General features: G+C 34.5%; 1 protein-coding gene across 7 annotated transcripts in view; it reads left to right on the top strand.

Annotated features, from left to right (window-relative positions):
* Positions 1 to 6,925, top strand: part of LOC131146235 (uncharacterized) — a 65,218-nt gene extending 58,293 nt beyond the window's left edge. For all 7 annotated transcript variants that reach the window (XM_058095670.1, XM_058095669.1, XM_058095671.1 and 4 more), the window contains 2 exons: positions 5,655 to 6,412; positions 6,517 to 6,925. In XM_058095670.1, the coding sequence (XP_057951653.1) occupies positions 5,655 to 6,398 (744 nt within the window). In that variant the 3' untranslated portion in view covers positions 6,399 to 6,412; positions 6,517 to 6,925. The remainder of the gene's footprint in view (positions 1 to 5,654; positions 6,413 to 6,516) is intronic.
* Positions 6,926 to 15,200: the final 8,275 nt, after the last annotated feature.

Genomic DNA, 15,200 nt, shown 5'->3' with positions numbered 1-15,200 from the left:
CATGATTAGGTTGTTTTATATCTTCAAATTTTGGAGGTTGTTCTACGTATACTTTTTCATTTATATATCCATTCAAGAAAGTACTTTTAACATCCATTTGGTATAATTTGAATTTTTGTGGGATGCGTAAGCTAATTGCATTTTTTATTGCTTCCATTCTAACTACGGGGGCAAAAGTTTCGTCATTATCTATTCCTTCTTCTTGGTTATACCCTTTAGCTACAAGTCTAGCTTTGTTTCTGACAACTATACCATTTTCATCCTTTTTATTTCTAAAAACCTATTTAGTTTCAATAATTGAATGATTTTTAGGTTTGGGTACTACTTGTCATACTTTACTTCTTTCAAATTGATTTAATTCCTCTTGCATAGCAATTATCCATGAATCATCTTTTAAGGCTTCTTCAACATTTTTAGGTTCCTCTTGAGATAGGAATGCATAGTGATTACATAGGTTTTTCAAAGATGATCTTGTAGTTACTCCTTTAGAAGGTTCTTCTATTATTTGGTCTTTCGGATGATTTCTTGTGTATTTCCATTCCTTTGGTAATTCAGAATTTTCTATAGGATTATCATTTGGAGTCTCTTCAATGATTTCTTCTTTTACTTCTTCAATATCTAAATTCTCTTGTTTTTGTAAGGAGTCATCTTTCTTTTCAATTTCAATTGTTTTAGTGTAAGGATTAGCTTCATCAAAAGTTACATGGATTGTTGTCTTATTGTAGATTCTATAGGCTTTGCTATTTGCTGCATATCCTAGGAAAATGTCCTTATCCGATTTAACATCAAATTTTCCTGGGTCATCTTTGTCATTAAGCACAAAGCACTTACATCCAAAACATGTAAGTAACGTATATTGAGTTTTCTTCCTTTCCATAATTCGTATGGAGTTTTATTTAAGCTTGATCTTATAGATACTCTATTTATCACATAACATGCGGTGTTAATCGCTTCAGCCCAAAAGTATTTAGGTAATTTGTTTTCATTCAACATAGTCCTAGCCATTTCTTGAAGTGTCCTATTCTTTCTTTCTATAACTCCATTTTGTTGTGGAGTTCTTGGTGCTGAAAAGTTATGTCTAATTCTATGTTCATTGCAGAATTTTTCTACGTCTTTATTATTGAATTCTCTTCCTTGATCACTTCTAATGTTCAAAATGTCATAACCCTTTTCATTTTGAAGTCTTTTACATTAGTTTACTAACATAGTGCATGCTTCATCCTTTGAGGTTAAGAAGAGTACCTATGTAAACCTAGAGTAGTCATCAACGATGACGAAAGCATATTGCTTTCCTCCTAGACTTTGTGTCCCGGTTGGTCCAAACAAATCTAGGTGAATAAGCTCTAAAGGCCTGCTAGTGGAGATATGTTTCTTTTTCTTAAAGCTGGACTTTGTTTTCCTAATTGACAAGCATCACATATTTTATCTTTAACAAACTTTGTACTAGGAATTCCTCTAACTAATTCTTTTTAGCTAATCTTGACAATAAGTCCATAATAGCGTGTCCTAGTCTTCTATGCCATAACCAGCTAGCCTCATTCATAGATACTAAGCATGTAATATTTTGAGAGTTTATCTTTTCAAAGTTTATGCAATATACTTTGTCAATTCTTTGAGCAGTGAAGAAAACATTGTGTTTTTCTCTATTTTCAACAACACATTTATCTTGTTTATAGGTTACATCAAATCCTTTGTCACTTAATTGGTTAATGCTTAATAGATTATGTTTTAACCCTTCTACTAATAACACATCATCAATAGTAAGGGAGGGTTCTTTACCTATCTTACCAATCCCAATGATTTTACCCTTAGCATTGTCTCCAAAAGTGACATCTTTTTGCATGAGTGAGGTGAATTTGGATCTATTTCTAGTCATGTGCCTAGAACACCTGCTGTCTACGTACCATTTGTCTTTTGATGTCGTTGTCCTAAGGCAAACTTACAAGAAGGATTCAACATGTTACTCTTAGGATTCCAAACTGTCTTAGACTTCTTAGATTCATTTTTGTTTTCTTTAATTTTCCATACTTTCTTTACTCTTACACTTTTTTTTTTTAAATGGACAATTAAATTTAATGTGTCCCTTTTTCTTACATAGGAAACATGTAGTGTGTTGATGGATATTGTTTGAGGAAGTACTTGCATAGTATTTTGACTCTTCGAAAAAATATCCCATATAAAGATCTTTTTTCCTTTTGTTCTTTATTACATTATATCCAATTCCTTCCTTGTCTAATTACATCTTTTGTTTACCAAGCAACTTTTCAAAGTTTTCTTTTCCTTTGATAAAATTGTATATGATTTTCTCTTTATCTTCAATTTTGTCTTTAAGATCCTTAATTTCTAAGTCTTTCTTATTTTGACCATTCACTTGTAATTCAACTATCTCTTGAGATAAGTCATTTATCTTTTTCATAAGTTCATCAATATGTGAGTTCTTTTCTTTTTCAACTGATTTTAGTGTGTCAAGTTGTTTTTTGAATGATTCATTTTGTTCTTTTAAGACAATATTCCTTTTTGTGACTCTTACAAATCTATTGTGTAAAGCAAAGAGTTCAACTTGCATTTCTTTGTATGATGGCATACTATCACTAGAGTCGTTATATGAACTATCACTAGATTCATTTGATGAATAGTAGAAGTTTACCTCATCATCATTCGCCATGAAGCATATGTTGGCCGCTTCTTGTTCACTTGATTTGCTTTCCGATTCGCTTGAGCTGGCGTCATCCCAAGTAGCTTTCATTACCTTTTCTTCTTTTTGGCATCCTTTTTGAGCTGTGGACAATCGGGTTTAATATTTCCTACCTTTTTGCAATTGTAACAAATGGGAGGTTCTTTCTTGTTTTCCTTTTTACTTGTTTCTACTTTTTTAGTTTTCAACCCTTTAAACTTTCTAGAAAATTTTTTATTTCTCCTAAAGAATTTTCCAAACTTCTTAGTAATGAATGCTAGTTCTTCATCATCTAGCTCTCACTCTCCTCTATCCCTCAGTCCTTCCTCCTCCAAATCTATGAAATCTCATCCTCCATTTCCTATTCCTCACGCAACTCTAGGGTTCTTCACCTTCGGTTTTCATAGAAAATCCAAAAATGCCACGAACTAAGAGCATTGGACGCAAGAATCCCTCCACCTCTTCTCAATCTATTGAGGACTCAACCATCGAACAATGGCTTGTTGCTCCTCATGCCAAGAGTTTCTACCGAAATCACTTATGTACGGCGGATCCAACACTAGGTAAAATTCTTGATACCTTATTTTTCACATCCAATTTCCCTCACATCCTATCATTATTTGATGCACTATGATGGAAGAATTTTATCTTGTAGCAAGCCAAGGGACACTTCGCTAAACTATTAAAAATTTTTTATGCAAATTTGGTCAAGGAAGAAACCGGGCTTTCTACTGAAGTAATGGGAAAATCCATTTCTCTTACTCCCGATTCCATAGCCAAAATTTTCAAAATTCCCAAAGGAGATTTCGAATGCCCTCCTTTTGGCACATCTTGGATAATGGAACAAGACTTTACTCCAGAAGCATTTCTTCCCTTAATTATGGACACCGAGCCTTTTTCCTTTGAAAATCCACCTTTGTACAAGCACATGAACCTTCAAGCACAAATTCTTCAAAAGATCATCACTTATAATATCCTTCCTCAAGCCGGTTCACACGCATATATCTCCTACTTAGACTGTTTTGTACTATGGTGCTTACTCAAGGGCAAGAAACTAGACCTACCTAGTTTAATGCTCAAATGGATTATATCTCGTGTTGAAGCACGATGGGTTATTCTTCCCTATGGAGGAGATCTGAATCAACTCTTTGCAAAATTGCAAGTATCCTCTCCTATTGATTTCTTTGTGAAACGAACCTATTACGATATTTTCAATTCCACTACTCTAAAACTAATGGGTTATGAAAAATATGAGGATGGATGGATTTTAAAAGGAAGTGGAGGTCAAGTGCATCAATCTCCTGTTGTTACATCTCCTGCGTGGTTTAATCCTTTCTATCAGCAATTTACCACCTTTAGTAACGCCATGCAAACCGGACTCCAATCTCTTCAAACAAACTTTTCTTTCCTTCAAGCAAATTACACTTCACTTGATGAATGCCTAAGTCGTATTGAGAAACACTTAGCAAGCTCCTCACCCACTACTGATCCCATGGACATCAGTTCTGCTCCAGCAAGTAATAATGGGAGTGATGATGAGGACTCTAAGGAAGAAAGTCATGCTGAAGATAAGGACGATATGGAAGAAGAGAATGGTTCTGAAGAGGAAGAATAGGATGGTTCAGAAGAAGAAGAAGAAGAAGAAGAAGAAGAAGAAGAAGAACATGATGATGCTGAAAGCTGATCTTTTAAACTGTTCTTGTTTGTTTTCCTAATTCACCATCATCATTGTTGGAACTATTTTCAGAACTATTTTCATCACCAACATGATTCTCCTAACGTTCAACATGTTGCTTAAGTTCTTGTATTTGCCTTCCCATCTCATCCATTTTAAGATCATGAATATCTTTATTATGTTGTTCTTGCATATAACAACCATGAACAATTATGAGAATTGTGTGTTCTGATACCATCTAATACTAGGTTGCTATAAATGAGGAACTAGCAGACCAATACACACAACAGATAGCTTTGTTCACCATTCAATGGAATCCACCAAAGAGATACAGAAGCAAGAGAACTGACCACTCTAAAGATATAAATAATTCATCACTTTAGGGATACAGACTTTATCACCACTCACAAAGGAGATATAGATCTAAAGAGAAACAACACAAAGGCCAAAGTCTCCAATTTTCATTCAAAATCACTCTCTAATATGCTAATACATTTCCTCAGTTGCTTTTATAGACTTGGAAGTTGGAACAACCCTCAAAGGATAGGAAAATGGCACTTCACGTTTTTCTTCTAAAAGTAATTGACTTCGATGAAAATAAAGACTCAAAATGCACGTTTTCTTACAAAGTGATTACAAACATACCCATAAAAATCTTTAATTGGCTGACTTCAGACAAAGTCTAATGACCACAACTTCTATAAGAAAACTCCAATTAATAATATGTAATTTAATCTACTGAAAAGATCACTTCATGAACTCATGTGACATGCATATTTACAACATCTAGAACCTTTTGAAAATGAGTCAAAATTGGGGCCAAAACCTTTTGCTGCACTACTTCAAGAACTAAATTTGTCTGCATTATTGGGTCACCTTCCAGCAACCTGTATTCGCTTGAACTCATTGGGCTCAACCCTTTGTCATCAGAGGATGCATAAATCCCATTTTCATCTTAAACCATAAATCATTTGAACTGGTGACTTACATATGGGTAATAGCTAGGAAGCACCTATGGAGTTAAGTTCTGTTAGGTTTCAGGTTTTAAATCTTGCTAAATGGTATGCTAGAAAAGTTAACTAGTCTGCATGATTACTACTACGGTTGGTTACTGAAAAGGGGTGAAAATTTTGTTTAAACATTGGATTTCTAATGCAATGTAAATTACTGTAAAATTGTGTGTTCTTTTAACTTTTAGCATTAGTTTCATATATGGTCGGGTTTATATATTATTTATTTACTGCAGGCGCATAATTTTCTGCTTACGCCTCACTACTAATTTAAGCGCTACAAATTCTGTGTCAGGTGCCATCTTCAATTGAGAGTCCAAGACAAGAACCAAGTGTGAGTCCAAGCCTGAGTGTGCTAGGAATAAAGCGAAAGGCACCAGATAGCAGGCTGCAATTCCAGCCACCTCAGCAGCAGAAACCAATTGGTAGTTGTCACTCATCTGTAAAAAAGATGGATAACCTTTTCTGTAAGATCTGCCAAGTGCCGTGCTCTTCTAACATTTGTCTTGAGCAGCACTTAAGAGGTCAAAAGCACAGTGCTAGGTTACTAAAGTTGAAATCTGGTAAAAAAAATGGTGAAGAGAAAGGAAACCAGCAACGAGAGTGTAAATTGTGTGAAATTCCGGGCATGGATGAAAATGCATTTAAGCTACATTTATCAGGTCAAAAGCACAAGGCTAGACTGCAAGCTGTACAACTTGGCAGGAAAGATGGTGAGAAGAAAGCAAACCAGAAACCATGGTGTGAACTCTGTGGAATTCTGTGCATGGATGAAAATGCATTCAAGCTACATGTAGCAGGCCAAAAGCACAAAGCTAGACTGGAAACTGTACAACTAGGTAGAGAATATGGTGAAGAGAGGGTAAACCAGCGGCTTTGGTGTGAAATCTGTAGGCTCTGGTGCATTGATGAAAAATCATTCAAGCTGCACCTTGAAGGTAAAAGGCATATCCTTCAGCTCCAAGCTGTTGAGGAGAAAAATAAAGCTAGAGAGGCAGGGGACCAAGTGGCAGGGCTGGAATGGGAAGAATTGGAGTGACATGGTCTCATCTAGTGAGTGCAAATAAGCACATTATTGACTGAACACTATTTTCACTGCATATACTGATTTTTTTCCCTTTAATTGGTTCTCATTTATTTGTTTATTTTCTTTTCAGGTGACTGGAAGATATTCAAAATTCTCTGATTGATTCATGAATTGTTTGGCCACTATTTATTCTTCCAGGCTTGCAAATATTGCTGTGGGAGGGGATGACTGAGGTCTTCAGAACAATTGCTCAATTAAGAGTTGGTTGGGAGGAAGAACAGGTCACGAGATGAATTCTTCCTTGCCTAGGGACCCTTCAAGGCTTCAATGAATGAGCACTTAGTTTGAACCCCAAAAAAAAGGAGGGAATGGGAGTGCTTTTTCCTTCCAAAACAAAAATTTCATTTCATTTTTCAGCTTTTTAACATTTGGAGAAACAACTTATTGATTTTCTCTTTTTATATACAAATAACGAATTTGCAAAAGAAAGGCGGTGAAAAACAGAAAATGGAAAATGAAAGACTCCATCTTTTCCACAACTAAATATTCCAAACTAATTTTGAATCTGAAAGCTTCTTTACGGAATGTTATTCTGTACAAACGAACTGACCTTATCACCATGCTGTTCGTGGATTCAGTAATGTGCACCTGTTCAGTCTAAAAAATCACAGTTAGGATTTCATTTTGGCGTCTTCGTTTTTATTTGACTCTTTTTTTTTTTTTTTCAGTAAAATAAAAAAAACCTTAGCAAATCCTGTAGGAGTGCTAGCATTATTGCCACTTGGTTTGACCCTGCCACTTATTGGGATGGCTGTTTTCACTTTTTAAAGGCACAATTTGAAATCTGAGAGATGTGCTCCCCTTAATAGACAAACTAAAGATGGAATATGTGTTCAAACCCTTTTGAGTTCGTTTCCGTTCCTAAATTTCTGAATTTATCCTTTCTTTGAAATTGTGGGGTTAACTTCAAGGGGCGCAGGATTAATCACGTGGATCGTAAAACGGACACGTGGATATCCGGTGCGTAATTTAAAAAAAAAAAAGAAAAAAAAAGAAAAGAAAAGATGAAATATGCCACGTAGCCCTATCTACTAATTCAAGACTTCATGCTGCTATATGCAAATTGATTGATGGTTGGTTTCCCAATGAATCTTTTCGTGCTGATGGAATATGCCACATCAACCATGAGGACAGTAACAGAATGAAAAAATAGCACCGGGAGAGATTAATTTCTGGTGATGATAATGCTGAATCGAGTGTGTAAAGTTAAAGCTTAATACAAAACTACTTGGGCCTGAACAAAAAATTATTTCTGCATAGACAATGTCCAAGTTTAATTCTCATAAAAAAAAAACAGATATTTATCGCATGCATGATATAAGGGCATGCACATGAAAAGTATGCATGTGTGTATATTTATCAAACGGAAGTGGAAGGCATGCCTATATATAAAAATAGCAAAGTGAGCATGCATATTAAAATGAGGACTGATGCACAGCAATTCAAATTGGATGGATTTTCTCGTCTCACCAGGTGTGCTAAAAATTTGTAACTCCCAAATTTCATGCCCATCTTGAAAGCAAGACAATAAAAGTTAAAACAAATGTTTAATTTTTATATTGCATAAAAGAATGGTAAAATCTTTGTGTGTACTTGTTACAATGAAAACTAAAGATTCCTTTGATTCGATCTCCTTCAAAAGATTTGCCGATTCAAGGGCTCAAATAGCATGTTCCCGAACAATTTAGTGTTGTATATTTTAAATGTAGATTTGATAATCTATTGATGAGGCATTTTGTATTTGACCTTGGATCTCCTTCAAAAAAAATTATCGATGTGAGGGTTCAAAGAGTGTTTGATCTTTTGAATGGCGAATTTGATGATCTAGTTGAAAGTATTTGCGTTTGATCTTTAATCATTTTAAAAGGATTAGATGCTTTGAGACCTCAAATAGCCTATTCACAAATGAGGCAGTGATGGATCTTCTAGATAACAAATTTGACAATATGAGGGAAGATGGATTTGTGTTGATTTTTTTATCTCTTTAAAGATATCTACTGATTCAAAGGCTTGAAGAGCGAGTTCCCTGGTGATTGATGCTCCAAATGACAAATTAATTTTATGATCTACTGGAAGATAGATTTGTGTTTGATCATCAATCATTTTAATCACATTGAGAGCTTAGAGGGCATATTCTCAAATAAGGTGGTGATGGATCTTCTAGATAACAAATTTGACAATATGTGGGAAGATGGATTTGTGTTGATCTTTGATCTCTTTAAAGATATCTACTAATTCAAAACTTGAAAAAACACGTTCTCCAATGAGTCAATGGTGGTTCCTAAAGATTTCTCAAAATATGGGTTTTATTTCCAATTTGTGGGCTTGAGCTTGATCACGAAATATTAATGTCTAAGTGAAGAATTGATTAAACAAGAACAATTGAGAATTTAATGTTTTTTGACCACCGTGCCCTTGATTGAAGAAGGTTCCCAAGAGCAAAGGATAGATGTTGATATGTGCTTGCTCTCCACATTGTTGTTATTCTGCACAAGTTGTTGTGGCTCATAGTTGGGAGCACCCCTGGAGAAGGTAAAAAATACTGTTTATAGGATATGTTGGGGTTAGGTTATAGAAGCCTTCATCTTTTGACATGTGTCCTTACGTAAGACATAAACTCATGAGATGGCTAAACATGTTTAACTAGTTGGACCCATATTTTATTGTTATGTCAAAACCTAATTTTCTTTAAATAGGCCAACATACTTTTTGTTAACTTTTTGAGTCATATACCGTTTTAATAATGATAAATCACAAGCATCTCATTTGTGTGTTAAATATATGAACTGGTTTATGTTTTAGAAAGCACAAATGGTCGATGCAAAGTAGAAGCCATGAAGCACTCAAAGTAAACATCATTTGGCACATTCCATGGTATATTGAAGAGCAAAAGCTTGAAGACATGTACTTCTCAATTGTAATGCATTTAGGGTTTCAATTGTAAATGCATAACTCTTTAATTTGATGTGAAGCTCATTAATGACCATAGACTGAGGGATCTCAAGTTTTCAAAGAAAACATTTTTATTAAAAGTGATAAACAAATACAAAAGGTTTGAAACAAGTTTGAAATTGAAAACGACTAAAACACATAAGGGGTTTATTCGATCGGATATAAAGCCCGGTTGACCAAAGTTCTTCATTGTATGATCTGGTTGACCGGATCATTGGTCAATCGACCGAATCACGCTAAAATGGAAAATCACCTTGGGTTCAATCGACCGGAACTCTCAGGTAAAGCCAACAAATGCTAGAAAAATGACCATATTTTTTAAATATAATATTATTTTAAAGGCCAAATGGTTATAAAATGACTATATCTTGTTTTTGCTTATACATACCAAGCTTAAACACTTGGAGAACACTTTTGACATATCATTGAATACTCTTGAATCATTTGAGCATATTTTATACTCTTCTCTCAAATTCAAAAGTTCTCATACTCTCTTTATTTGTAAAAGTCCATTTGTGAGAAAATCATTTCCGACTCTATTGAGCTTCATTCATATCTTTTGAGAGTGTATTAGAAAGGTTTATTCATTGTGCTTGTTACCTTGCAAAAAAGCATTCCTTATACACAAACCTTATTTCCATTCGGTATTTTGCCTTTCGAGTTTGAACTGTGCCGAGTGAGGGTATATCGCTTGGAGAAGTATCTCCACCTAGAAGGAGGGTTGTAATGGTTATTTCCACCTGAGTGAATGAGTATTGTACAAGGTAGCTCCACCTTGGTTGAAGAAGTCGATAGTGGAAATCCTCAAGAGGTTGTCTTGAGACACAAGGACGTAGGCGGGAATCGCCAAACCTTGTAAATTTCAGTGTTGTCTTCTCTAACCTTGCACTCTTTAAATTTCCACATGTGTATGGTTATAATTTTTATTGTTGTGATTGTTGCACATGCTTTATATTCAAATTTGATAAAGACTATGAATCAGTTAAATAATTGTTAAATTGTTTGACCTAAGTTTGAAATATCCAATTCACCTCACTCTTGGGATTTCTCCAAAACTAACAATTGGTATCAGAGTCTTGTTACAAAAAGTTTAAACGTATTTGTATAAAGATCACATGACTCAACTTGGTGTATCCCCTTTTGGTGAGGGATAATCATCTTTATGTCCTCTGATCTTCTGTGGTGTTAACTATATGTTTTGGAAACAAAGAATGAGATGTTTTCTTCAAAACATGGATTGGAGAGTGTGGAGAGTTGTTGCCAAGGGAGACTATATATCTATGAAAACTATTAAAAATAAATGTATTCCTAAAAATGAGGATAATTTGAGTGAAGATGACATGAAGTTATTGCAAGTAAATGCTAGTACTATGAATGCTTTATATTGTGCTTTAGATGCAAAGCAAAAATGCTAAAGAGATTTGATATAAATTAGAAATCATATATGAAGGAACTACGAATGTTAAGGATAGTTGTATTGATATGCTCACAAGTGAATATGGAGCTTTTAAAATGACTCCTAATGAATTTATACAATCTATGTACACTAGATTAACACACATTACAAATTCTCTAAATGCTATTAGAAAAACTTATCCTACTTATGAGATGATCGTGAAGGTACTCAAAGGATTACCTCCAATTTGGGAACCAAAAACAATAGCTATAGCTGAAGGGAGAAATTTGAAAGAAATGACCCTAGATGAGCTCATTTGATCCCTTATCACCTATGAAATAGCCATCAACAAAAGGACTAATGAGCAAAGTAAAACAATGAAGGTTACAACTCTCAAAGCTTCTGCAAGTAGCTCCAGTGAGGAAAGTGATCAGGACATTGATGAAGACATGGCCTTGCTAACCAAAAAGTTCAGAAAGTTCTTTAAAAAGAATAGGAGATTTGCTACAAAATATCAAGGCTCGAGAAAAAAAAATGGAGAATCAAACAAGAGAGAAAAAAAAGTCAGATCCTACGACGTACCACAACTGCAAAAAGGTTGGCCACATCAAGCTGGAGTGTCCATTGTTTAAGAAGGACTCCAAAAAGAAAAGGAAGGCAATGGAAGCGGTCACTTGGGACAAACCAAGTTCCAGTAGTTTTGACAGTGACTCAAGAGGGGATGAAGTTGCAAATCTGTGCCTAATGGCACATAGCGATCATGAGGTACAATCTTGTTCTTCCTTGACCTCATATTATTCTAGTGATGATTCTGTAAATGATAGCATGCCTTCATATGAAGAGTTGAAAAAGGAGTATCTTCATGCTTATAAAGTTCTTGAGAAAATAATTAAAAAGAACACTGGTTTGAAAAATAAAAATAAATAATTATCAAAGTTTTTAGAAAGCTTAAAGGAATCTCATTCCACATTGATAAAAGAAAAGGATTTGAAAATTGCAAGTTTAGAAGGAAAACTGGAAGATGACTCCAAAATCATTTAAAAATTTACAGAAGGAAGAAGTAATTTTCAAAAACTCCTAGGTGCTCAAAGAAAATTTTTAGAAAAGGAAGGAATTGCTTTAATGGTAAAGAAAATAAGAAGTAGAAAAATTTATATATTGGTTATTTTGTAACGGAATCAAAATCATATACTCCCTCAAAAGTTTCTTATATGCATGCTTGTTAGCTTCGGTGCAATCCCAAGAGGGTGGGGGGGGGGGGGTGAATTGGAGATTAAAAAATTTCCTCCTAGGTTCAACTAATCCAGCAGCAGTATTACGCAACCTAGGGGCAGTCTAAATGTATATGAAGTTGAACATATGATATATTAAAAAAATTTTAGAGCATGCACCAAAATTTTAGTATTTCTTAACCAAAAAGTAATTCTGATAAGATATGTAGTATATTCAGTAGAAAATTTAAATCAAGCACAAAGCAGAATATAATGCAGGAAATGTAAACTTGACACCGAATATGATATCGGGGTTCGGCCAATCTTGCTTACGTCCCTGCCTTGGCAAACCCGCACAAGGATTACACTATAAGCTCACTTAACGAGTGGAGTGGCACCTAAACAACCAGGTTAATTAGCACACGGATGACCTCAACCTTTACATACAATCCTTACCGGTCTGGATTACCACTCCCTTAGGCCACGCTAGGAATACAACAGTATTTCTCAATACAAACTGGGTACAGTGATTATACTTCTCAATCAAGCAGATATGTACCAAATGTAACCAATCAACCACACATCAATTGTATATGAATTGTAAGCTCAGTGATGTGATTCTGCGCAAGCAAATACTCAGCAAAGTATAATCACAAATATGCTCAAGAGTGTTCTAACAAGCTACTTTTTTGAAACATAGTTTAACAAATCTCAATAATGAATTAGGGTTTCAAGGATGCTGCAAACAATATTCAAACAATCTCAAAATATTTTCCTCAATTAAATAAGCACAAGATTTGTTTGAAAAAGTTATAGCTTGTAAAATATTTTACACACAAAAAATATAGCTATAGGAATCTTGCAATAACAATGCAAAGATCCTCAAGCTAATGAGTTTTTCCCAACACTAGATTTATCAAATTAAATCTGCGGGATAACTCTTTGCTTAACTCTCCAAAAATCAATAATAATCAATAACCAAAGTATTGAGAGTATCAAGCAATCTATAACAAAGCAATAGCACAATAATTACTCTTACAATAGTAGGATTTATCAAAGGAATGAGTGTATGAGAGGATTTGAAGAAGATTGGCCAAAATGAGATTTTTGAGTTTGAGAGGATTTTTGCTAATTGATTTCACTAATGTTTTCCTAATTAGCACAAATGAGGGCCTATATATAGAGGTAGCCCAAATTATGACTGCTAAGGACTCATAGGGCATTATTAGAATTGTTTAAAAGCCAATTAGAAAAAATAACCACATTTAAAGAGTTTTAACCCTGGTAAAAAATAAACAACCCGAGAGTTTTCGGGTAACTGAACCATGGTTCGATCGCCCGAATAAACTTAGTAGAAAAGTCTCTTTTGGACGTTCAGGTGCCCGAGTGCATGTTCGGTTGGCTGAACCAAGGCAAAAATCATCTTGTCCGCATTTCGGTCGCCTAGTCTCAAGTTCGATTTACCAAACTCACGTATTCAGTCGCTAGAGGGTAAAATGAACTGTAGGTTTGGGCTCCCGAGGATGATTGAAAAGTACATAGTACTGGTTCAGTTGACCGAGGATGGTACACTAATATTTGGTTTGGTTGCCCGAAACCAAGTCAACCCGCTGACTTTTTAGCTATTCAGGCGCCCGAAGTGTTTTGAACACAATGGGTTAGGTCGCCCGACCTCTTATAGATTTACCTATTTCGTTCAATTCATTTCAATTCTTTCCCCTAATAATGAAAGTGATTATAGGGACTATTTTATGCATTTGTGTAGGGACCTAAGGTCTTTTTAGGGTCATTTTGAAATGGTCCCAAAAATTTGGCATCGGTCGAATGGTTCCCTAAGGTCTTTCTAAGGTTTTGAGCTTACAATTACCTGCATGCATGACATGCAAATATTATTATAGACCTTTTCCTATATTTACTATTAAAGACCAATTAAAAATGAATGCAAATATAATAAAAAAATAGGTCTTCATTCTTTCGATTCTTCAGACGCTATAAATGAAGCTTGATCTTCATAGTCCGTATGGCTTGCTTAAGTTCCTACCAATAGTGCATGCTAAGGATAAACCTATTGAAGAAGCTTAGTGCACATGTGAGAAACATTGGTTTTGTCATAATCAAAATGGGATCAGACTTATAGAGTCAACATTCTCCCCATTTTTGATGACGACAAAACAACTTGCAAAAGTAGGCGAAGCCAAACAGGCTCCCCCTAAGTATATGCATAGAATTTGAATTTTAAGTGCAGGCATTTAAATGAAGACAAACATATACAAATTATGCATTTAGTTTTAATTGTCAATTAAAGCTCAAATAGTATGAGGTGATAATATGAACTGAGATACATTTAACTTTCCCAATTTTATATTAGACACTTCTCCCCCTTTTTGACATCAACAAGAAGCGGCTAAGGTAGGAAAGTAAACACAAAACATTTAAATATAAGATTCAATTTTGGGAAATTTTTTTTGAAATTTCGGCGACATACTGTTTGAAAGTAGAGCAAGTCCCACAAATAAATCAAAGACTTGAATGATTACAAGAATAGCTCATTATCAATTCATGCATGATATTCTTTAAAGGCTAAAATAGTGCATGCTATGATTCAAATACATCCAAGATTCATGATCAGTATGAAGCACACAGCTCAATATATACATTAAGAGTATGAATGAAAGTGTTAGAATTGTTAAGGAATTTTAAAGCCGAAGAATTTTAAGTTAAGTTGCTCCCCCTAACAATTTGAAGATATGGCCAAAATGAGATGAACTACATATACTAGCCAAGAATAAATTTACTAAGCAGTATAAGAATTTATTTTTAGATTGCTTGGACCAACTATACTAAATGTATGTATATATATATATATATATATATATATATATATATATATATATATATATATATATATTTGTCACTTGATTAGTATAGTCAACCCAAAAGGCAACAAATGCATCATAAATAGATATTGAGGCGTACTATATAGTACATAACCAAGAACAATTCATATCTAAATATAAAGCCATAAAAGCCGAATCTTATGTTTAGGGTTACAGAAGAGCCTCAATATACAAGAAATAAATCCGTAAAATGCATATAAGTCCTTTAAGCTCATTCTATAAGGATGGAGCTTAGCTCCCCTAACTACTTGATGATTATGCAAGGATGAAATTTAATTTTCAGTTAGTTTTCACTCAT

This window comes from Malania oleifera, chromosome 13 (genome assembly GCF_029873635.1).
Source record: "Malania oleifera isolate guangnan ecotype guangnan chromosome 13, ASM2987363v1, whole genome shotgun sequence".
Taxonomy (NCBI): domain Eukaryota; kingdom Viridiplantae; phylum Streptophyta; class Magnoliopsida; order Santalales; family Ximeniaceae; genus Malania; species Malania oleifera.
The sequence above is the reverse complement of the archived record's forward strand: the minus strand, read 5'-3'. Positions and strand labels throughout refer to the sequence as shown.